We start from the raw sequence: 24,121 nt of genomic DNA on the forward strand, positions 1-24,121 counted from the left end.
TCATATGTCATCTATTGTGAAGTTTCCAGTTTTTGCTGTTTTGTTCTGTTATTGAGTTTTTCAGTCCTTCATACATCTGGATACCAGTCTCCAATTTGCAACACCTGTATTGCAAATAGTTTCTTTCAGTTTGTGGTTCACCTTTTCATTTAGCTAATGATGTCTTTCTAAGAATAGATTTGTATTTACTTCACACTTTTAAAAAATATATATTTTTTTTATTGATTTCCGAGAGGAAGGAAGGAGAGAGAGAGACAGAAACATCAGTGATGAAAAAGGATCATTGATTGACTGCCTCTTGCACGCCCCAAACTCTGAGCATATGCAGCATATGCTCTTGACCGGAACTGAACCCGGGACTCTTCAGTCCGCAGGCCAGCGCTCTATCCTCTGAGCCAAACCAACACTCTATCTACTGAGCCAAACCGGCTAGGGCTATTTCACACTTTTTTTTCTTTTATGGCTCATGCTTATGTTCTATCAAAGAAATCTTTGCTTACCCTAAGGTCACAAAAAATTTTATCCTGCATTTTCTTCTAGAATTTTTATTGTTATAGTTTAATAGTTTTAGTTTTACACTTAGGTTTATAATGAATATTTAATTACTTTTTGTATAGGCTACGAAGAATCAAAGCTCATTTTTTCCCAAATGGATGTCTGGCTATCCCAGCTTTATTTGTTAAAAAGCCTATTATTTCTTCACTGAATTCTCTTCACTTTGTCACAAAACAATTGAATATGTATGTGTGATCTATTTCTGGATTCTATTCTGTTCCATAGATCTATGTTTTGATATGCTTCTATTATGCTAATATTATACTGTGAGGCCTCTGATCTCATTCTTTTTCAAAACTGTATTGGCTATTCTGGGTCCTTTGAATTTCTCTATATATTTTAGCATCAGCTTGTCAATTTCTACCAATAAAGTCTCCTGAGATTTTTTTAAAAAATATTTTCTATTGATTTCAGAGAGGAAGGGGGAGGGAGAAAGAGAGAGAAACATGAAAGATGAGAATCATTGATCAGTTGCCTCCTGCATGGCCCCTACTGGGGACTGAGCCCGCAACCCAGACATGTGCCCTGACCAGGAATCGAACCATGATGTCCTGGTTCATAGGTCGACACTCAACCACTAAGCCACGCAGGCCAGACTAATGACATTTTGATTAAGATTCTTTTTTGAATCTATAAAATTGAATCTCATTCTTAAAATAAGAAAGACTGCTTAGAAACAGTACATTCTTTTATTGATTGATTGATTTTTAGAGAGAGAAAAACAGTGATTTGTTGTTCCACTTATTCATGCATTCATTGGTTGATTCTTGTATGTGCTTTGACTGAGGATCAAAGCCACAACCTTGGTATATCAGAACGATGCTCTAACAAACTGAGCTACCTGGCCAGGGCCAGAAACAGTAAGAAAAGAAAAGGGGGGGAGGGGGCAAAAAAACAAAAAAAGGGAAAAGAAAGGACAACTACATATTTAAATCAAATTTCTAGAATTTGTAATTATTAACTGTAGCCATGGAGTAACCAAAGTTGATATAATCTGAATAATTATTAAAGTTCAGTCCTTAATTTAAAAAAAATTAATGTGTTGGTGAGGATGTGGAGAAATTGGAACCCTTGTGCATTACTGGTAGAATGTAAAATGTGAGTCCTCAAAAAGTTAAACATAGCACTACCATATAACCAAGCTATTCCATTTCTAGGTATATAGCCAAAAGAATTGAAAACAGGGACTCAAACGGATGTGTACACCAATGTTCATAGTAGCATTATTCCCAATACCCAAAAGGTGGAAACAAGTCAAATGCCTATCAACAGATGAGTGAATAAAGAAAATGTAGTCTATTCATATAATGCAATTTTATTCAATCCTACAAAATGAATGTGTTTTTGACACTCGCTATATGGTGGATGAACCTTGAAGACATTGTGAAAATAAAGGGAAATGTCACTAAAAAGGAGTCAGAAGGCCAATAGGGGGAGCTCTCACTCAGTACCACTGATGCTAGCTATAATAATTGTCAATTACAGACCCCAACAGAATTGTCAACAGGAATGAATGATCAATTACAGACCCCAACAGAAAAGATTTACATTGCATCTCCTACAAGAAGTCCACCACCCCTCAACTCAGCTAACGAGAAACCTTCATTTCCCTGAACTCTTCTTGCCGTTCTCCAATGGGTTTTTGTTCAAAACAACTCCCGACTTCCTCTTTTTTTCTCTCCATAAAACAATGTTCCTCTCTTTTGTCTGTCAATTTGCCTATGGTTTTGCTATAGCTTGCTTGTCCTGAATTACGATTCTTGGCACTTCCCTAGTAAACCCATTTGTGCTGGTAAAATAAATGGCTGTTTAAGGTCAACATTATGCTAAGTGACATAAGCCATAACAAAAGGACTAATATTACATGTTTCCTCTTAGATGGGGTACCCAGAACAGGCCAGTTCATAGAGACAAAAAGCAGAGTAGAGATTACGAAGGAGTTAGGGAGCAGGGAATGGGAAATGTGTTTAATGGGTAGAGTTTATGGGATGATGAAAAAGATTCTGGAGATGGGCTGTGGTTATGCTTACATAACATTGGGAGTATTCTGAATGCCACTGAGTTGTATACTTATAAGTTGTTAAAAGGGTAAGTAATATGTGTGTTTTAACAAAATAGAAGTTGAAGCTTTATTAACAAATTAATGGCATACATCTACCTGCATTTAAAACTAGAATAGTATGAGGGTGGGGCAGGGCTGCAATCCTCATTTTGATGTTTTTTAAATGTGTCCTATTATCTTTGTCTGTAGGTGGGTTCACTAGGGCAGCACTGTGTCTCCTGAAATCAGCAGGCGGCCCCTCTCTCACTTCATCACTCAACGAGTATTTACTGAGCATCTAACACTGGGCAAGCACTGTTCTAGATGCTGGATGGTGGTGTGCAGAGGACAGTCATGAACAAAACAAGTCCTTGCACCCAGGGAACTTATATTCTACTTGGAAGATAAAGGTAATAAGTAGACACATGAGTGTGTAATATATCAGGTAGAGATAAGTGCAGTGAAGAAGAGGAATTACTTGATAATCTTTCATTAAAGAATTTTGTATCTGTGTTCCTATGGAATATTGATCTGTGAAGTCTTTCCTTGTGATAGCTCTGATTTTGGTGTCAGGGTAATGCTGGCCTTATAAAGTGAGCTGGGAAGTGTCCCCTCTTCTGTTTTCTAAGAAAATGTATGTATGATCGGTATTATTTCTTCCTTAACTTGGATAGAATTCACTAGTGAACCACCTGGATCTGGAAGTTCCTTTGTGGGTAGGTTTTTTTTTTTAAATATTTTTTTATTTACTTCAGAGAGGAAGGGAGAGGGAGAGATAGAAACATCCATAATGAGAGAGAATTGTGGATCAGCTGCCTCCTGCATGCCCCCTACTGGGGATCAATCATGTGCCCTGACCAGAAATTGAACCGTGACCTCCTGGTTCATAGGTCAACACTCAACCACTGAGCCATGCCAGCCAGGCATTTTGTGGGTAGGTTTTAATTTATGAATTAAATTTCTTTAATACACATAGGACTATTCTGTTTCTATTTCTTCTTGAGTCATTTTTGCAACAGCAGGCATGACTGGCTTATTGAAAACACTTAACCACCTTGTTTGTGGTAAAGACCTATTGATTTGGGGGTACTCACCATGTGCTGAACATTGTGTCCGACCTGCACAGGCTTCATCTGTAGGTGTCACCATTGTCTCTGTGATACAGCAATCAGCATTTCTCCTTTGCTTCAGCACATAAGCTTCTTCTGAAAGTGGTGGAATGGCTGAGGGCCTCTGTGCTGGCGACATGTAGAATGGAAGGCAGACGACACCTTGAGGTAAGTTCTCAGCCTGACAGAGGCCTGTTTCCCTGCGCAAACACTTAACACCCTTCAAGCCAAAATCCTGGAGCTAATGTGAAGGGTGGGCCCTGGCTTTTTGCTCTGTGAGCCACTTTTCTCTGACTGGGGCTCTCTTATTATTTTTTTAAAAGATGTTTTATTGATTTTGAGAGAGAGAGAGAGAGAGAGAGAGAGAGAGAGAGGGAGAAAGAGAGAGAAGGAGAGAGCGAGACATCGATCGGCTGCCTCTCATGTGTGCCCTGACCAGGAATCAAACCTGAGACCTAGGTATGTGACCTGACTGGGAATCAAACCCGCAACCTTTTTGGTGTACAGGACAATGCTCACCAGCTGAGCCACCCGGCAAGGCTGGCACCGCCTCTTCTTTTATCCACTCGTCTGTCAATGGACACTTAGGTCGCCTCCCTGTCTTGGCCATTGTAAACAATGCTGCAGCGATCACAAAGCTGCATGTCTTTACTTTCGCTTATTTACTTATTGATGAGAAACATCCATTTGCTATTCCATTTATTTATGCATTCATTGGTTGCTTTTTTAAAAACATATATTTTATTGATTTTTTACAGAGAGGAAGGGAGAGAGACAGAGAGCCAGAAACATTGATCAGCTGCTTCCTGCACATCTCCCACTGGGGATGTACCCGCAACTAAGGTACATGCCCTTGACCGGAATCGAACCTGGGACCTTTCAGTCTGCAGGCCGACTCTCTATCCACTGAGCCAAACTGGTCAGGGCCATTGGTTGCTTCTTGTATGTGCCCTGGCCAGAGATCGAACCCCCAACCTTGGCAGATCAGAACAACACTCTAATCAAAAGAGAGAGAGCTACCCAGCCAGGGCTAGCATGTCTTTTCAATTAGTGTTTTGGGTTTCTTTGGATAAGTACTCAGAAGTGGAATTCCTAAGTTCTTTTTTGTCTGTTAAAGCCTTTGTTTTAATGTCTATATTTTGTCTGATATAAGTATTGCTACCCCAGCTTTTTTTTTCAATTCCATTTGCATGAAATATCTTTTTCCATCCCTTTACTTTTTTTTTTTTAATCCTCATCAAAAGGATACTTTCCCCATTGGTTTCTAGAGAGTGGAAGGGAGGGAGGAGGGGGAAAGAGACAGAGAAAAACGTCGATGTGAGAGAGATACATCCATTGGCTACCTCTGGCATGTGCCCCTACTGGGGCTGGGGAAACTGCAACTGAGGTACATGACCTTGACTGGGAATTGAGCCTGCAACCCTTCAATCTACAGGACGATACTCTAACCACTGAGGAAACTGGCCAGGGCTCCATCCCTTTACTTTTAACCTGTGTGCATCTTTCAGTCTGAACTGTGTTTCTGTAGGCAGAATATTGGCCAAATAAAGTTGATAATTTTGTATGGCCCTTGAATAATGTTATAAAAATCCAAATGGCCCTTGGCAGAAAAGAGGTTCCCCACCCCTGCTCTAAATCTTTTCTCAAGTGGTGTACTTCCAGCCAGGCTTGCCCTGACCACCCTATTTAAAACTGCAACCTACCTGCCCATCTCCTTTCCCTTGTGCCTTCTTTTTGGTTTCTCCAAACACTTACCTGTCTTTAATATATTGAATAATTTACTTTATGACATATTTACTGTTTGTTACATACACACGTTTTTCCTCCCAACCTCCAAGAATGTAAGCTCTATGAGGGCAAGGTTCTTTATTTAGTGACTAGAGGCCCAGTGCACGATATTCTTGCACGGCGGAGGTAGTGGGGGGGTTCCCCTCAGCCAACCCTGCGCCCTCTCACAGTCCAGGACCCCTCGGGGGATGTCTGCCTGCTGGCTTAAACCCTGCAGGCCTAAGCCAGCAGGCAGACATCCCCCGAGGGGTCCTTAGTGCTGCCACCACTGCTGTGCTCGCCAGCTGTGAGCCCAGCTTCTGGCTGAGCAGCACTCCCCCTGTGGGAGCACACTGACCACCAGGGGGCAGCTCCTGCTCAAGCGTCTGCCCCCTGGTGGTCAGTGTGCATCATAGCCACTGGTCATGCAGCTGTTTGGTCAATTTGCATATTAGCCTTTTATTATACAGGATGTAGTCCACACTCCAGGAACAGTACCTGACACATGGTCTGAATGAATAATGTTGTATTGTTCTTATAACTACAAACTTAACATACAAGACAACCTAGAAATACTCTGTGAGTCCCCATAAGTAAGGAATGAAGTCCCTTCACAGTCCCACCCAATTCTCCAGTCTCCCAAGCCTTCCGGACCTGCCCTCTCCCCGCCATCGACACCCCCCACAGCCACTAGGAGACGCGGCAGGCCCGCCACCCCCAAAGCACAAACACTAGTACCAAGTGACCCGCGCGGCGCCCACGTGACTGGCGTCGCACCCGGTGAGCGTCACGTGACGGACTCAGCTTTCCTCCAATCGTTGTGCATGTTGTGGAGGTTCCACCCAGGACCCGGCCCGAGATTTAAAACACCCGATTCTCCTGCCAGCCAAACGGGCCGTCCTCCCGCTCCCAGCTGGGCAGTGGGGTCTTTCAAAGGTCCTCCTCTGGCGTGGCACCGGGAAGCCCGGGCCTAGAACGCGCTCGGTCCCGGAAGTGACGTCTCCCAGAGGGGCCGGAAGTGGCAGTGGAGGGAGGGAAGATGGCGGAGGTGGTGAGTCCGGTGCCCGGGGCGGGGCGGAGGGAGCCAGGGGAGGTGGGTAGAGCCCGAGGACCCCCAGTAGCCGACCCTGGCGCCGCGCTGTCTCCCCAGGGGGAGATAATCGAAGGCTGCCGCCTGCCGGTGCTGCGGCGGAACCAGGACAACGAAGATGAGTGGCGTGAGTGACGTCGGGGGGCGGGGCTAAGCGACCCGAGGGCGAGGGGCGGGAGGGAGTCAACCGAACCCTCGGGAGGAGGAGGGACCTCGGGAATTCTGGGGCGGGCGGGGCGCAGATACACAGGAGGGGCGTGGCTTGTCGCGGCTCCGCGATGGGTAGGGCGGGGCTTGCAGGGGGTGGCACTGGGTGACCAGGGGCTTGGGCGAGAGCTGCCTAGTGCTGGGGCTTAGAGATCGGGCTTGGGAGTGTATTCAGGTCGTAGAGGGGTGGCGCCTCCGGCCTGACCCTTCCATGGCCCCTATGCTGTTCCCCAGCCCTGGCCGAGATCCTGAGCGTGAAGGACATCAGTGGCAGGAAGCTTTTCTACGTTCATTACATTGACTGTGAGTGCCGGGCCGGGGTAAGGAGGGGCCGCTGGGTAGAGTTGGGGGATGGTCTCTGGCCTTCCTTCCTGAGCCGTCCCCACTGCTGCAGTCAACAAACGCCTGGATGAATGGGTGACCCACGAACGGCTGGACCTGAAGAAGATTCAGTTCCCTAAGAAAGAGGCCAAGACCCCCACCAAGAACGGACTTCCTGGGTCCCGCCCTGGCTCTCCAGAGCGAGAGGTGGTGAGTAGGTCCCCTACTTCACCTCTTCTCTCCTGCCTCCTACCTCTCTCATCTCTTGGCTTCAGTGGTTCCTGGATGGGCTGGAGGCAGCACCCTCCCATCCTGGTTTCGGCTTGCAGAGGATGGGGACCAAATCGCAGATGTAGCTTCCAGAGTCCAGCGGCTATTCCTGTGTCCTTGGGAGGGAGGGGTTTGATGACTCCATGCTGAGGGGCCCCCTCCCCTGCCCCATCCCACCACCATCCCCACCCCAGAGGAAGACCCTGGACCTATCTCTACAGCCGGCCTCCGCGCAGGCCAGCGGGAAGACCTTGCCAATCCCGGTCCAGATCACTCTCCGCTTCAACCTGCCTAAGGAGCGGGAGGCCATTCCCGGTGGTGAGCCCGACCAGCCGCTCTCCTCCAGCTCCTGTCTGCAGCCCAACCACCGCTCAACGGTACCCTCAGCAATTCCAGGGACCTTGCTTTCCTCTCAGGTCCCACCTTCTCTACCTTCTGACCCACCTTTCTTGGTTTCTCTCTGCAGAAACGGAAGGTGGAGGTGGTTTCACCAGCAACTCCAGTGCCCAGCGAGACAGCCCCAGCCTCAGTGTTTCCTCAGGTGAGTCCTCCAAACCACTTTTTCTCCCCTTCCTTTCTTCTGCCTTCTGGTAGCCCCTTTCAGACGCATCTCACAGCCACTTCTATTCCTGTCATCTCATCTACAGAATGGATCGGCCCGCAGGGCAGTGGCAGCTCAGCCGGGACGGAAGCGAAAATCAAATTGCTTGGGCACTGATGAGGTAGGTCTCGGGAAGAGGGGAGCTGAGTAAAAAGGAAGGGACATAGGCAGGTGGAGAGTTTAGTGGCTAGTTTAAAAATATATAAGTGGTGGGCAGCCATGGTGGTGCTATTAGGAGCTAAGCCGAACTGGTTGGCAATCTTTCCAAAGTTTTCAATGAAAACTTTCTAAATCTTGGTTTCTTTATCTGGAAGGTGGGGGTTATATAGTGCCTCCCCCACAGGGTTGCTGTTAGGCTTGAACAAGAGAACCTGGGGGCGGGGGGCAGTGCTGTGTGAGCTGTAGCCTCCTGTAACCCAGTGCCTTTCACTGGCCCTGGGCAGGACTCCCAGGACAGCTCGGATGGAATACCATCAGCTCCGCGCATGACTGGGAGCCTGGTGTCTGACCGGAGCCACGACGACATCGTCACCCGGATGAAGAACATTGAGTGCATCGAGCTGGGCCGGCACCGCCTCAAGCCGTGGTACTTCTCCCCGTACCCACAGGAGCTCACCACACTGCCAGTCCTCTATCTCTGCGAGTTCTGCCTCAAGTATGGCCGTAGCCTCAAGTGTCTGCAGCGTCACTTGGTATGAAGGGTCCCAGGTACTGCCCTACTACCCCCCCATCCTTCGCCACCCCTGATCCTCCTCTCTTCCTCAGACCAAGTGTGACCTGCGCCATCCTCCAGGCAACGAGATTTACCGCAAAGGCACCATCTCCTTCTTTGAGATTGATGGACGTAAGAATAAGGTCAGTGACTGAGGCACTTGGAGTGCCTTGGAACTTGGAGTCTGGGGGAAGTCAAATGAGAAGCTTCTTCCTTAGGAAAATACCAGTCTGGCCAACAAGTTGGCTCACCCCGTTTTTATTGAGTTCCTGCTGAAGGGCAGGTGCTGGGAGATATAAACATGACCAGGAATTAGACAAAAATCTCTGCTGAGAGCTCACAGTCCATGGAGGAAACAGACACACCAATTGCCACTTTATTTTTTTTTTAATCCTCATCCGAATAACATTTTTTCCATTGATTTTTAGAGAGAGGGAAAGACAGAGAAATGTCAATGTGAGAGAAACACATCGATTGGTTGCCTCCTGCACGCATGCCGACTGGGGCTTGGGTCAGGGCGGAGCCCTGCAACTGAGGTACGTGCCCTTGACCGGAATCGAACCCGGAACCCTTCGGTCTCCAGGCCGACACTCTATCCACGGAGCCAAACCAGCCAGGCCCCATGACCACATTAGATCTCCCAGTGTGTTAAGTATCCTGAAGCAAAGGGTGGGTTATTAGGACCCAGAGGAGGTAGTCACCAACGCTTCACAGAAGAGGTGACTTTTGAGCCTTGATGCGAAGGACAAGGTGGGTAAGGGACTCGCAAGCAGTGGGGTTCTGAAGGGCAGGCGTGGATGTATAGTGATAGTAGGTGTTGAAGGGCAGAGGGGATGAGGGAAGCTGTTACAAGGAACGGAGCTCAGGAGGTGGGAGTGCGGCCAGCTGGGGACACCGTACGTTTGAAGCTTCAAGCCTGCTTTAGCCTGTGGTTGTGGGGAGGAGGGTAACCTGGAGGGACTGTTGAGAGACTCCCCCATTCCTGGGGCCTAGAAGGTGGTGAGGGAGAGGAAGAGGCAGGCACCCTGACTGGCAGGGGAGAGCTCTGGCTTGGGAGCTTGAGAGGAAGAGCTGCTTTAACTACTGTTCTGTATTAAGGGTGGACTTGGCATCCAGGCGGCAGTGCCCAGCAGGTACTTAAAAATTCATGTCTGAAATGCAGGATAAATTATGTGCAGAGGTAAAATAGCAAAATTAATAAGTTTTTTGGGCAGGGGGCTCCTCAGGCTACTTTTTTAAGTTCCAGAATGCCTTACCTCAGTTGTAGACAATCAGGTCAGTTCCCAAGAGGTGTGACTGTAGACAAAAGAATTGTGTTTTTTGACAGCCAGACTCCTAAGACTGTCACATGGGCAGAGCTGCTCTCATAAGCCTCGTCAGTCTTCTTGGTACATGTCAGTTTGACTGTTGTTAACTATAGGGGAGGGCAGTGGAGGTCCCCCAGGGCCAATGGGCTGGTCCACGGGCTTCTCAACACTGCACAGTGGCCCTGCCTGATGGAATCAGTCGGGTCTCAGGGAGGAACGCTTGTCCCCTATCGGCCTGGGCTGTCCCATGGCCATGCTGGAATCCGGGCACCGAGCGGTGACAGGCCTTTCCTTTGCAGAGTTATTCCCAGAACCTGTGTCTTCTGGCCAAGTGTTTCCTCGACCACAAGACCTTGTACTACGACACAGACCCTTTCCTCTTCTACGTCATGACGGAGTACGACTGCAAGGGCTTCCACATTGTGGGCTACTTCTCCAAGGTGAGCTGCTCCTGCCTCTCCCTCAGCCCTGCTCTGCCCTGGGCCAGGCCCCTCCCCTCACACTCACCTGCCACTTTTCAGGAAAAGGAATCGACAGAAGACTACAACGTGGCCTGCATCCTGACCCTGCCTCCCTACCAGCGTCGGGGCTACGGCAAGCTGCTGATTGAATTCAGTGAGTACTTCGCTCATGGCCAGGGGCTGGGGCGCCAGTGCTCCCATCGCATATGCTGCCTCGCTGTGATTCTCAGCCCAGTCACTTGGCCAGAAATCAAGATGGGACTCTTCCAAGATGCTTTCATTCTCAGGTTGACGGCCCTGCTGGTTTGGATTAGGTTCTCAGCCCCTCACTGTTCCTTGACCAAGGTTCTAAGCATCACCCAACTTTCCCCAACTTTGACTCATCCTGCCCAGGGCCATGAGCTAAAGCTGAGTGAGCCGCTGTTGCTCATCCCTCTGCTACTGTATTGTCATGTAAGTTCCTGGGTGAGGACCAGTTGTTTCCTGAGCTTGGTAGACATATGTTCAAAATGCTGTTAATTCAGCAAAGAGATGGAAACACTGACTTGCATGGTTATGGCCCATATTCCTCGTATTCTGTCAGGTCAGTCTCTTAAAGCCCAGAAGGGACTCTGCCCTCAGCCTTCATGAGCTCGTCAGTGTCCCCTCCAACCCCAAGTCTCCCTTCTGCTTCCCAGCCTCCCTCTCCCTTCTCTTCAGCTCACCATCCACTGAGATAACCGAGCTGAGCGGGAAGACGGGGAGGGAGCCTTAGCTGTTTGGGAAAGACAGAGGCTGGACTTGACCGGGTCATGGCCCACTTGAGAAATGTTATTGGTAGAACGATGCTACGATGGCGTCACATCTTTAGAAAGCCCTCAGCCTGGTAAAGCAGGTGATGCTGAACAAAGTCCTGGAGGTCAGACCTCAATGGAGAGGGGGGTGCAGGCAGGGCTACCAAGGACGTGTGCTCAGTTTGGCAGACAAGGTGGGAGGGTGTTAGGAGGGGCACTGATGAGGGGCTAGGAGTTCCCTACAGCTGAGGAGGCCCGTGTGGTGTCCAGATGATCAGTCAGGACTTCACATGCACCATGACCCAGCAAGGTTAAGTAGGAACCCAGTGTGTTCCATCCTCTTCCGTGCTTCCTCTCTCCGAAGCACGACCCTCTGTCCGCAACACTGGCTTTCTCGGTGGAAGGCATGAGGTTGGGCAAGAGGGCCAGACTGGCTGATAGAGATGAACCGAGGAGGAAAGCAGAACGGGCTGTGGTGCAACACAAAGCGGTTATGACTGAGGATGAGGAAGGGGAGACATCCCAGGGCCTGACGGGCGAAGACTGCACTGCCAAGGACCGTGAGGCCATGCAGTGTTTTGCAGGTCTGCGTTCTCACCAGGAACTGCCAGTGGTCAGCAGGCGAGAGGAGGGCAGAGCAGTCGAGAGTGGGAGGGAGAGAACTGAGGGAGGACTGTCTTCCCTGACTTGGGAAGCTCTTCGGTGCTCCTTGCAGCCTCACAACCACCTGGTCAGGTCACAGCTGCGGGGAGCACCTCAGGCCTGGTCCACAGGTGGGGTCTGCTCTGCTTCCCGCCTCACACACCCAAGTACAGAGCGAGTGTGGGATGGCCCAGGAAAAGCGGGGGCACTCTCTCTAGAAGCCATTTTCTCTGCCTCCCCATACCCCACCTCCAAACCCTTACCCTAACCCAGCCGTGGGCAAACTACGACCCGCGGGCCGGATCCTGCCCGTTTGAAATGAATAAAACTAAAAAAAAGAAAAAGACCATACCCTTTTATGTAATGATGTTTAGTTCACACAAACACTCCATCCATGCTTTTGTTCCGGCCTCCGGTCCAGTTTAAGAACCCATTGTGGCCCTCGAGTCAAAAAGTTTGCCCACCCCTGGGCTAGGCCTACCACCCCTCCTAGCTGGCTGTAGCCATTTCTCTCAGTACCTGTCCCTGTGCTTGGCACACGGGTGAAGAGTGTGTGCTCATTAGTCCTTTATGAGGAAACACAGGCACAGAGCAGACAAGCCACACAGCCTGTCACAGAACCACCCCACAGCAGGGCCCGATGGGAAGCAGGCAGTCAGCCTCGGCATTGGTTTCATGAAGCTGTGACCCTGTACTCATTCCCTTCCTCTCCGATGCTTTAGGTTATGAACTCTCCAAAGTGGAAGGGAAAACGGGGACCCCTGAGAAACCCCTCTCGGACCTTGGCCTCCTGTCCTACCGAAGCTACTGGTCCCAGACCATCCTGGAGATTCTGATGGGACTGAAGTCTGAGAGCGGGGAGAGGCCACAGATTACCATCAAGTGAGCCTGGCCCCGCCCCCCTGGGGGTGCATGGCGTGGCCGGTGTTCCCAGGCCTCTCACCCTGAGCTCCAGGGGCAAAGACGAAGGCCCCAGGGAACCTGGTCTTTGTCCTCCCACAGTGAGATCAGTGAGATCACCAGCATCAAGAAGGAGGACGTCATCTCCACGCTCCAGTACCTCAACCTCATCAACTACTACAAGGTAGGGAGGCGGGCAGGGACAGGTTGTGGAGGTGCAGCGTGCAAGCCCATGGCTGACCTGCCTTGTCCCATCTCCTGCCCAGGGCCAGTATATCCTCACGTTGTCAGAGGACATCGTGGATGGGCACGAACGGGCTATGCTCAAGCGACTCCTCCGCATCGACTCCAAGTGTCTGCACTTCACTCCCAAGGACTGGAGCAAGAGGGGGAAGTGGTGACCAGGCACAGCCCATGGCAGCGCCAACAAAGCTGGCACAACTGGAGCTGACAGCCCATCCCACCCCCCGCCCCAGGGCCCCCCAGGGGGACACTAAGGGAGACGGACCAGGCTGAGGACAGTTCCACGAGGAGAGGGCAGGCCTGGGAAGGGCTGGTTGGTGCCCAGCACCAAAGTGAGCTCAGGGCTCAGGTCAACTCTAAGGCCAGCTGGCTGCAGGCCCAGGCCTGCTGTGAACCGAGGACCAGAGGGAGCCAGGCAGACGTGTACAGTGAGGTGGGGGTGGGGCACTATGTACAGAGGGTTGGTGGCTGTAAAAAAGTTTGTAAAGTAGGAGTTGGGGGGTGGGTATTGGCTACAAAATTCTGGCCTCTCGCCCCAGTGCCTGTCCTGCCCCTGCCCCTCCCCTCCCCTCCCCCCTCGCCCCTGTAATAAACTGTTTCTATGGGCCGGAGCCATGACATGTTCTTGTGGGAGAAAGAGCAGCTCCAAGGTGTGGGCAAACTCACGGACACCGTGGAAGAGCTCATTTATTGGGGTGATGGAATCAGTGGATCCAAAGTGGAGAGCTGGTTTATTGGGGTGAAGGGATCGGTGGCTTCCAGTTTCAAGCTCTGGTTCTCAGTCCTGCGGCACCTGTGCATGGATCTGCAACAGGGGTCACTTTTACTACTGAATTTCTGAGACGGGGGGCTGGGTGGTCCCCCTACTCTGGAGGGACCCAGCTCCCCAGAATGACAGCCCTTTCTTGGGTGGGGGGGGCAGCCCTAACCCAGTCAGTCTAACCTCCCAGTTAGAGCCCCATTGTACCAGCAGCCCTAAAGCCCAAGGCCGCGTGGGGCGGGACTCTAGACAGCCCAGCGAATAAGCCAGAGGCGGCCCACACATCTACTCACCGCTTGGGCGAGGCTGGGCCAGGTCAGGGCCGCGCGCACTTTGGCATCCGGGCCAGGGACGGTCTCCAGGCCCCACAGGGTGAAGCGGCGGAAACTGGCGGAGGCGCCCATGAAGCGGTCCTGGGGGAGGCGCCGGGCTCAGCGTGGGGCCGCCGCCCCCGCCCGCGCCCCCGGCCACCCCCAGGCCCCTGTGCTCACGAAGTCCCGCTCCAGCGCCTCCGGGGGTTCCACCAGCTCCTGCTCGTCACTGTCCGATCCCCCTGGGAAGTCCTGCTTCCCCAGCGACTTCTCTTCCATCGCCATCACGTATCCCAGCAGGCCGGGCGGCACCTCCACCTCCTCGCCCCGTAGACGGCGGCCCCGAAACGACACTTCGAGTCCTGAAGAAGGGGGTCGTGGGGCCTCAGTGAGGGCCTGGTCCCTGCCCAACGGGGCAACCCCGGGGGCGGCTCTCCCGCCGCCTCCGATGGACCACGGTTCCCAGGAGCCCTCGCGCCCGTCCTCGCCGAAGAGAGCGCGGCGCCGGCGCGGGGGCTACCGGGAGCCGTAGTCCGGCCGCGAGCGCTCACCGTCGGAACCCTGACGGATGGCCGGGGTGAAAAAGCGCCCCACAGGGGCGGGCCGGTTAACCCCGACTTCGCAGGGCAGAAGGTGCAGCGTGACAGGGGGGGCGCTGCGCAGAGTGACGGGGCGTAGGTGGATGCGGTGCTTCTCCACGTCTTCCTCGTCGCCGCTCTCCATCCTCCGCGGGTCCCGTGGCTCCCGGACTGAGGCCAGAGCTGGCGCGTAAAGCGCGCGAAGCCTGTCGGGAGCCCTTGGACAGTCAGCGCAGAGCCTCCTGGGAAGCGTAGTCTTTTTCTGACTCTTGGAAGCCCCACCTTCCTCTGTAAGTCCCAGTTTTGTTTTCTTCTTGAAAATTATTTTTTCTCTTTTTAAAACATTTATGCCCATCTGGTGTGACTCAGTGGCTGAGCTTTGAACTATGAACCAGGTCACAGCTCCATTCCCAGTCCCAGGACTTGCTGGGGTTGGGGGCTCAATCCCCAGTAGGGGGCGTGTAGGAGGTGCCCACTATGATTCTTTCATCATTGATGTTTCTCTCCCTCGCCCTCTCTCTGAAATCAATAAAAACATATTTTTTAAAAAATTTACTGATTTTGGAGAGGAAAAAAAACTTGTTGCTTTACCCATTTATGCATCCATTGGTTGATTCTTGTATGTGCCCTGACTCGGATCAAACACAACCTTGGCAACCTTGGTGTATAAGGACAATACTCTAACCAACTGACATACTGGGTCAGGGCCTTGAAAATTTTTTCAATGATATATTTTTTAATTAAAAAATGTGTTTTCTATTACAGTTGACATACAATATTAGTTTCAGGTGTAGAATGGTACATTCTTATTTTTAAAAATTAAAATTATTCCCAAAATAATTTTTTTATATTGGCAAAGAGGTCCTTTTATTTTTTATTTTATTATTTTTAAAAAATATATTTTATTGATTTTTTACAGAGAGGAAGGGAGAGGGATAGAGAGTCAGAAACATCGATGAAAGAGAAACATCTATCAGCCACCTCCTGTACACCTCCCACCGGGGATGTGCCCGCAACCAAGGTACATGCCCTTGACCAAAGTCGAACCTGGAACCCTCCAGTCCACAGGCCGACGTTCTATCCACCAAGCCAAACCAGTTAGGGCTCTTTTATTTTTTTTTAAGGTTTTTTTTTTAAAGATATTTTTATTGATTTCAGAGAGGAAGGGAGAGGGATAGAGAAACATCAATGATGAGAGAGAATCATTGATAGGCTGCCTCCTGCACGCCCCCTACTGGGGACCAAGCCCACAACCCAGGCATGTGCCCTTGACTGGAATCAAACCCAGGACCCTTCAGTCCACAAGCTGATGCTCTATCCACTGAACTAAACCAGCCAGGGCAGGGGAGGTTCTTTTAAATTTTACTAGGGATATCAACTCTTCCTTAAATGAATTAAAGATATTTTATATGAATTTGTGGTTTGTCTTCCAAACCTGTGTATTTTGATTTTTTTAAAATATATTTTTATTGATTGCAGAGAGGAAGGGAGAGGGAGAGATAGAAACACCAATGATGAGAATCATTGATCGGCTGCCTCCTGCACACCCCCCACTGGGGATCAAGCCCACAACTCAGGCATGTGTCCTTGACTGGAATCGAACCTGGGACCCTTCAGTCTGCAGGCTGACGCTCTATCCACTCAGCCAAACCAGCTAGGGCTGATTTTTATTACAAAGATGAATTTATTTTGTGCAGTGAAATTTACCAATCTTTTATTTTTACGTCTTTTAGTTTTCATAATACTTTTTGGGTTTCTTAACTCTTCTCTAATGTTTATTTGTATAGATATGCTCTGTCAAGTTCCCTCAAAAAACAAACACATACGAACTGGTGATTAAGATTAAAATTGCATTTAATTCATAGATTTGAGAAAGAGAAAAATATCCCCGACATCGGGAGCTGGCTTTGGTGTTCTGTTGGACACAATAATTCCATAGATTACCAGACAAGGCCATGAGGACCAAAAGAAAAACAAGGTCACTCTGTAATCTGGTGAACTTGGACAAAAGCAAAAATTGTCCAAACCACAAAAATGATGAAACATCCCTCTATCTTGGATTATATGTGATTTGCTTCTTTACCAATTATAGCTTTAGCCTCCATCTAGTGAAGATGTTAACATTATTCCATCATAGAAATACTTCCACTTCCTAACAAGCATCCAATCCAGAGAAAAGCGCTGCTTCATTAAACCCTCCCCCAAATCACCTAACACAAGCACAGACCCTATAAATCCTTCCTAACACCCACTTGTTGAGATGCCCCACAGCGTAAGAGTAATAAACCCATTCATTCACCTACAGATGTGCTCCTGGTGGTCTTGGGCCGGAGAGTATTGACATATTAATTTAGAGAATCTTGTTTTAGTTTTCTATCAAGAATAAGATACATAAACCTGGCTGGTGTGGCTCAGTTGATTGAGCGTCATTCCATGCACCAAAAGGTTGCTGGTTCAGCTCCTGGTCAGAGCACATGCCTGGGTTATGGGCTTAATCCCCAGTAGGGGATGTGTAGGAGGAAGCAGCCAAATGATGTTTCTCTCCCTCCCTCTAAAATCAATTTTTAAAAGTTTAAAAATAAGATACATAGTACCAATTACATCTTCTTTTATGTCTGTACAGTTGAGGTTTTCTTAATACACAATAGTTTTTATTTTTTTAAAAAGTGTTTTAATTGATTTTTACAAAGAGAGAAAGAGAGATGGATAGAGAGATGGAAATATCAATGAGAGAGAAACATCATCGACCAGCTGCCTCCTGCATGCTCCGCACAGGGGATTGAGCCTGCAACTCAGGTATGTGCCCTGACCAGGAATCGAACCAGCGACCTCTTGGTTCCTGGCTTGACGCTCATCTGCTGAGCTACACCAGCTGGGCAATAATTATATTTTAAAGTGTATTCCTAGATCTTTTTTTCCATTTTGCCTACTGAGGTTGGCAGACCTCACATATGGTCCCTGTCACAATTGCTCAACTTTGTCATTGTAGCATAAAAACAGCCATAGACAATATGTAAATGATGGGCATGGCTGTGTTCCAGTAAAACTTTTTTTTTAAATATATTTTTATTGCCCTGACCGGTTTGGCTCAGTGGATAGAGCGTCAGCCTGTGGACTGAAGGGTCCGAGGTTCGATTCCAGTCAAGGGCATGTACCTTGGTTGCGGGAACATCCCCAGTAGAGGGTGTGCAGGAGGCAGCTGATTGATGTTTCTCTGATCATTGATGTTTCTAACTCTCTATCCTCTGTAAAAAATAAAATATATTTTATATATATATATATATATATATATATATTGATTTCAGAGAGAAAGGGAGAGGGAGAGATAGAAACATCAATGATGAGAATCATTGATTGGCTCCCTCCTGCACACCCCCTACTGGGGATGAGCCTGCAACCTTGACTGGAATCGAGTCCACATGCTCTATCCACTGAGCCAAACCAGTTAGGGCCCAGTAAAACTTTATTTGCAAAATCTAGCAGCGGGAAACCAAAACATTTGTGTGACTCACTTTATTGCAATATTCGCTTGATTGCGGTGGTCTGGGACCAAACCCCAGTATATTCAAGGTTGCCTTATTTTGTGTCATTCAAAGAATTTGTCCATTTATCAGATTGGGGACATAGAGTAGTTCACAATATTTCATTATCCTTTTAATGTCCGTGGGCTCACTAGTGATGACCCCTCTTTCATTTCTGGTATCAGTAGGCTTCTTGGAATGGGTCCAGAGTGTAATATTAACTGTCCTGTGAATGCTCACCAAAGACCACCTTCTGCAGGTAGAAGGCACACCTTCCTTTCCAAATCATGCCGATCCTTGCCCACCAGGCTCATGAAAAAGGTCGTCAGGGGAGGCCCTGGCCAGGTAGCTCATTTGGTTAGAGCAGGGGTCCTCAAACTTTTTAAACAGGGGGCCAGTTCACTGTCCCTCAGACCGTTGGAGAGCCGGACTATAGTTTAAAAAAAACTATGAACAAATTCCTATGCACACTGCACATATCTTATTTTGAAGTAAAAAAACAAAACGGGAACAAATACAGTATTTGTATTTGCATGTGGCCCGCGGGCCGTAGTTTGAGGACCCCTGGTTTAAGCATTGTCCCAGTACTCCAAGGTTGCAGTTCCGTCTCCAGTCAGGGCACATGCAAGCAGTAACCAAGGATTTTCCCAGCCAATGTAAGCCCGGAAACATTATTTAAAATAAGACACACAGAATAAAGACAAGATGCATCTTCTTAAGCCCATAAAATAAGCAGCATTCTGCTATTAAAATGATATACAAACGAAAAATAAAAAAGTGACCAATAAATGCATGAATACATGGAACAACAAATCGATGTTTGTCTCTCTCTCCCTTTCTCTCTCAAATCAATACATTTTAAAAAATGATTTTTAATGATTTTTTTTAGATAGAGAGGGTGAGAGACATTGATGTGAGAGAAACATCAACTGATTGCTTCCCTCATTGAACCACAACCTGGGTATGTGCCCTGACGGGGAATCAAACCAGTGACGTTTCAGTGCACGGGCTGATGTTCAACCAACTGAGCCACACGGGCCAGGGCTCAAATCAATAAATTTTAAAAATGTCATGGATGAGTGCTGGAAGTGATGCATGCTGAGCTCAACATGAATTTCTCCTCAGCAAGGCTGATCTATCCCAGACAAATGTCTAATGGCCAGGAGAGACTAGCACCGGTTCCCAAACAGCAGAACGTAACCCGGGAGACCAGCCAGACAGTTTCAGGGTCATCACAGCAGACCCTTTCCATCATGAAAGTGGCAGGATTGGCTGCCTCAGGACATGGCGTGGTTTTCCCTGACCACACTGCCTCAGCCCTTATTTTCACAGAGTATCCCAGCTCCCCACCCTGCCTCGCAGTACTGCTTCCTAGTGTGATAGCGCTTTTGGTTACAGAAGTAATGGGACCAGAACCATGGGCATCCCTGGCCTTACCGTGCGCCTCCTTCCAGAACAGCAGGCGTGCGTGAACCGCGGAGTGCTGACTGAAGACTCGGCTATGCCACCCACTGGGGGTCACACTCTTGCTAGGTTCAGGGCCACATGGGTAAGCGCTGGAGTTGGTCGGGAGACAGAAAGGACAGAATAGGCCACAACGTTTATTGGAGCTTCAGAGGGAAAGGAAAGGTGGGATTAGGGTCAACAGTTTAGGGCTGTCTAGCTTACATCATTCCGGCGGCGTCTGGGGCGCAGGGGCCATCTGCTGTACTGCTGGTTGCCGCACCCTGCAGGAGCCTGGTGCTGGAGAAGCCATGAGCACTGGCCATGGCAGCTGCTGGAGGACCTTGGGTACCAGACGAGCTTGAAGAAATTGTCTGGTCAGCACACAGGAGGCAGTTTGAAAAAGCCCTTCTGCAATGGCTCCCTGGCGCCCTCTACCGACAGAGCTTAATAATGCGCCAGCTGGCAAAGGTAAAGGGTCCAGGCCCATTTTCAGAGCAGGCAATGAAGAATGAATTTGGAGCTGAGAGGCACCTACACAGCCACCAGTCAGCTTATCTTACTTTCCTATTTCCCTCTCCCTTCTCCCATGCTTTTTTAATTATTTTTTTTTAAATTTACTTCAGAAAGGGAGAGGGAGACATCAATGATGAAAATCTTTGATCTGCAGCCTCCTGCACAACCCCTACTGGGGATTGAGCCTGCAACTCAGGCACGTGCCCTGGGGGTGACCTCCTGGGTCATGGGCCAATGTTCAACCACTGAGCCACACCCACCGGCTCTCTCATGCTTTTAGTGATATTATTTCTACTTCATGATGATATATGATCTATTTATTTATTTACCCTCATGCCCACCTTTGTTTTAGTCCTGGATCATCTATTTAGATAAACACACACACATGCTCATTATCTCTCGGTTGGATGAAGTGCATTCTCTATCAGATTCCCTGTGGGTGCATAAATAATTGTTGAAAAACACAAAACTGTTTCCTAAAGCCTGACACTTGACACAGACAATCCGTGCGAATATAAAAACCTCGGTTTACCCTTAAATGTTTAATAGATGCTGCTCCAAATGTCATCTTGCTTTTTTATGTGCCATTTTGACTCTTTTGCCTCTGTATGCTATTTGATCTTTCTGCTTGGAGATCTTGGGGATTTTTGTTGAAAAAAAAAATAGAAAAGTAATAGTTTTATGATGTCGCAAAGTAAGTTGACTGTTCCAAGTGAATTTTCCGAGGTTCCCCGTGGGCCTCTGAATGTGCAGGTTTCTTTCTTGGGAAGCGTTCCTCAGCGGGCAGCAGCAGCAAATACTCGCTGGTTCACCCGTTAGTTTTCTCCAGGGGCCCAATGATGCAAATGCGACTCCTTCTTTGACTGTCTTGTTCTCATTACTTTCTTGTGACCCCTTTGTCTCATTTTCGTTCTCTTGTTTTTGTCTTTCTTCAATGCCCCTTATTATATTTTGAGTCTATTCTCCTTTGGGCATCTTGTAATGTAATCTTTATTTCTAGGTACTTTTGTGTTTCTTTTTTTAAAATATATTTTTATTGATTTCAGAGAGGAAGGGAGAGGGATAGAGAAACATCAATGATGAGAGAGAATCATTGATCGGCTGCTTCCTACATGCCCCCTACTGGGGATCAAGCCACAACCCAGGCATGTGCCCTTGACCGGAATGGAACCCCTGACACTTCAGTCTGCAGGCAGACGCTCTATCCACTGAGCCAGGCAGGCTAGGACCTTCTTTTATCTTGTTTATTTCTTCCTGGGTTTTGTCTATTTCTTTTTAAGTTTCTCATCCAAGGTGGTTTTGATCTATTTCGCAGTTTAGAGTGTTGTATTACAGCTTTCTTCTGTTTCCAGGCTGCCTTTCCAGGGGGATGTGTATGGACTACTTTGATAGATGATGAGATTCATTTTCTGATATTTTGCAATAACTGTACAAACCTGTTAATCTTTATCTTGTTCATTGCTGTGCTGTTGGGTGTTTTATAAAATCCCTGTTTAATGCACCCTCTTCTGTCAACACTGCTGAGTCCAGATTTGTTTGTAGATGGGGGCGGAGTTGTAGTGCCTCTGATTTTGTTTTGTCTTGCAGAACCATGACATTTCTCCATGTACTTCCCCTTTCACACCCAAACGACTTCCTTCCTTTTCGTGTGTCTTGCTCCCCAAGAGATTACGTTTCAAAGGCTGCCCCTTCGAGTGGTACATACACTCAGAAACCCCTCCCTGGAGTCCCAGCCCTAACTCTCCAGACTTAGAGCGGACTTGGTCTTTCTTGGACCAAAAAGAGGCCCCCGCGTCTTCTTTGCAGTTGTTTTCATGTTGCCTGCAGTGTGTCCAGCGCTGCTCTGGGGCTGAGGTGTGCGGTCCCTCCTCGCCTGATTTCAGGTGTCAGAGGACACCACCTCTAGAGTCTGGGAGTCTGAGGCCAGGAGGGTCCTTAGTTTGGGGTCCCAGCTCCTTTAGTAGGAGGGGCTGGCCGGAGGGGGGGTGGGGAGCCAGTTTTTGCAATTGAGCCTGAAAGAGTAGGTGGTTTGCGTATCTTACCTGACCTGAACCAGGTCCCGTGGGCCCTTAAAAAGTTGGACCTGTGATCCTCGGGGTTTCTGTGGCTTCGTTCGGTGGCTCCGCTGAGGCTGGCAGAGCTGTCTGTATTCGACAGGGTCTCCTCCTGGAAGAGTTGCTTGGGAGATGTGTGAATACTGTGTTGGAAGTTCTTTGATATTTAAACATTTTCACCACAGCAAATTTCCCAGGTACCATAGGAGTCCGGAAAACGCACCTGCTTTCTTTCTTTTTGACTTCAGATGCAGAAGATGGCATTAATCCTTTGCCCAAGATTAAGATAATCGGCCCATGTAAGGACTCACCAGCCATCCTTCCAGCCATCCGTACCCATTCGTGCCTCCACAGGTCAAGGGCTGTAGGCTGTGGTCTGGGCACCGAACCTCCTGCAGCGCCCGGGGTTGGGGCTACAGCTGGATGCAAGTGCGTTACACAGTAGCTGTACAGCCCACAACACGCCCAGAGATGCCCAGGGTGTGACTTACGGCTGCAACTCAGGTCCCAGCCATGGCAGCAGCACAGAAAGATGGACAGTTAAGACACCAGACCCGTCCATGTGCCAACAGCAGTCACACCCCAGCCCGGGCCCCACAGCAGGCACGCTCAGTGAGCTCCCCACCACCCCGTTCTGGGTTGACCACACTCTACCTTTTCTCCTACTCCACCCCCAGCCCCTCCCCTTGCAAAAGATGACAGGGAGAGGCAAAACCTGAGTGTGGAGAAAGGAAGCCTGCAGCCAGCTGGGTACCCGTGACCCCAAGAGTCACAGCTGTCCTCTCTTCAAGAGTAATTCAGCCCTGGCCAGGTGGCTCAGGTGGCTGGAGTATCAGCCCACACACCAAAAGGCCGCGGGTTCAATCCCTAGTCAGAGCGTGTAAAGAAGCAACCAATTGATGTTTCTCACATCAATATTTCTCTCTCCCTTCCCCTCTCTCTAAAATCAATTAAAAAAAACCAAACATATCCTTGGCTGAGGATTTTTAAAAAAACGAATAGTTACAGCTGTGGTGCCTGAGAAATAGGTCCCACTCACTAGATGCCCTCTGAACAGTGTGGATGGGGAAGTGAGGCCGCAGCCCTTTGCAGCTCCAGTCTCTGCAGCAGCCTCAGCTCCCTGGCTTTGTGGGCAGAGTCGAGGCAGTGAAGGCAGCCCCACCCCATGTTCCAGGGCCGGAACCAGCTTCCTGGGTGCTGAGAGCTGGATTGCAGGCAGGGGAGTATGTTCTGGAACCCAACAGCCCAGCCGTGGCCTCCTGCAGGCCCATTCTCCAGCCTCCCCAGGGGTTTAAGCCAGGGGTCCTCAAACTTTTTAAACAGGGGGTCAATTCACTGTCCCTTGGACCGTTGGAGGACTGGACTATAGTTTAAAAAAAAAACTATGAACAAATTCCTATGCACACTGCACATATCTTATTTTGAAGTAAAAAAACAAAACGGGAACAAATACAATATTTGTATTTGCATGTGGCCCGCGGGCCGTAGTTTGAGGACCCCTAGTTTAAGCATCCGGTTCTGCCTTCGATCCTTTCTGCTGGAAGCAGCTGGAGAAGCGTGTTGCAGGGTTTGCCCGGATCTACAGCAAGTCGCTGAAGCTCAACCTTGGGACAGACCACCTGACCCCCGACCTGTAATGGCCCCACTTGTCCCAGGCCCTTCTTTCCTCTCCTAGGCAGCCCAACAGGAGAGGCTCAGCTGGGGGCCCAGGAGGCAGGGTGGCAGAAGAGGCCCTTCCCCTCAAGCCTCTGGCCATTCTCCACCCAGCACTGCTGACTGCTGCTCCTGTGAGCTCCTGGGGGCTGGCCCCAGGGCAGAGGGTGAGGGCTGTGTCCCCATGGCCCGTGCAGAGCTTTGCTCTGAATGTGGCAACAGAAACCCGCTCCAGGATGGTAAACCTCTACACCATGCCCCAGACGTGGTATGTGCAGGAGGCAAT

At 49.2% G+C, this 24,121-nt stretch overlaps 2 protein-coding genes across 8 annotated transcripts; one reads left to right on the top strand and one right to left on the bottom strand.

The window, feature by feature from the left end:
• Positions 1 to 6,486: 6,486 nt before the first annotated feature.
• On the top strand, positions 6,487 to 13,609 carry KAT5 (lysine acetyltransferase 5; the record flags this gene model as incomplete). Of its 7 annotated transcripts, none has more annotated exons than XM_081099840.1 (14): positions 6,493 to 6,523; positions 6,623 to 6,689; positions 7,004 to 7,072; positions 7,164 to 7,300; positions 7,582 to 7,737; positions 7,827 to 7,901; positions 8,008 to 8,082; positions 8,405 to 8,653; positions 8,727 to 8,816; positions 10,280 to 10,420; positions 10,502 to 10,595; positions 12,579 to 12,738; positions 12,859 to 12,940; positions 13,023 to 13,609. In XM_081099840.1, the coding sequence occupies 14 exons, from the start codon at positions 6,512 to 6,514 to the stop codon at positions 13,155 to 13,157; spliced, it is 1,542 nt and encodes a 513-aa protein (XP_080955966.1). In that variant the 3' UTR covers positions 13,158 to 13,609. The 7 variants fall into 7 exon arrangements, with proteins under 7 accessions (XP_080955969.1, XP_080955966.1, XP_080955965.1 ...); XM_081099839.1 differs by having other exon boundaries at positions 6,499 to 6,523; positions 7,555 to 7,737; XM_081099841.1 differs by having other exon boundaries at positions 6,499 to 6,523; positions 7,597 to 7,737.
• Positions 13,610 to 13,668: 59 nt separating this feature from the next.
• On the bottom strand, positions 13,669 to 20,461 carry RNASEH2C (ribonuclease H2 subunit C). The gene is made up of 6 exons (XM_081099846.1): positions 19,838 to 20,461; positions 19,607 to 19,725; positions 14,622 to 14,854; positions 14,251 to 14,432; positions 14,053 to 14,172; positions 13,669 to 13,804 (listed from the first exon to the last, which is right to left on the bottom strand). The coding sequence occupies exons 3-6, from the start codon at positions 14,791 to 14,793 to the stop codon at positions 13,778 to 13,780; spliced, it is 501 nt and encodes a 166-aa protein (XP_080955972.1). The 5' UTR covers positions 14,794 to 14,854; positions 19,607 to 19,725; positions 19,838 to 20,461; the 3' UTR covers positions 13,669 to 13,777.
• Positions 20,462 to 24,121: the final 3,660 nt, after the last annotated feature.

The sequence above is a fragment of the Myotis nattereri genome (assembly GCF_964212035.1).
Source record: "Myotis nattereri genome assembly, chromosome: 9".
Lineage (NCBI taxonomy): Eukaryota > Metazoa > Chordata > Mammalia > Chiroptera > Vespertilionidae > Myotis > Myotis nattereri.

Coding starts and splice junctions, on each gene's coding strand:
- RNASEH2C (XM_081099846.1), bottom strand. CDS start 14,793: ATGGAGAGCGGCGACGAGGAAGACGTGGAGAAGCACCGCATCCACCTA. Junction 14,433..14,621: donor CATCCGTCAGGGTTCCGACG/GTGAGCGCTCGC, acceptor CCCCTTCTTCAG/GACTCGAAGTGTCGTTTCGG. Junction 13,805..14,052: donor GGCCCAGCCTCGCCCAAGCG/GTGAGTAGATGT, acceptor CCCCTGTTGCAG/ATCCATGCACAGGTGCCGCA.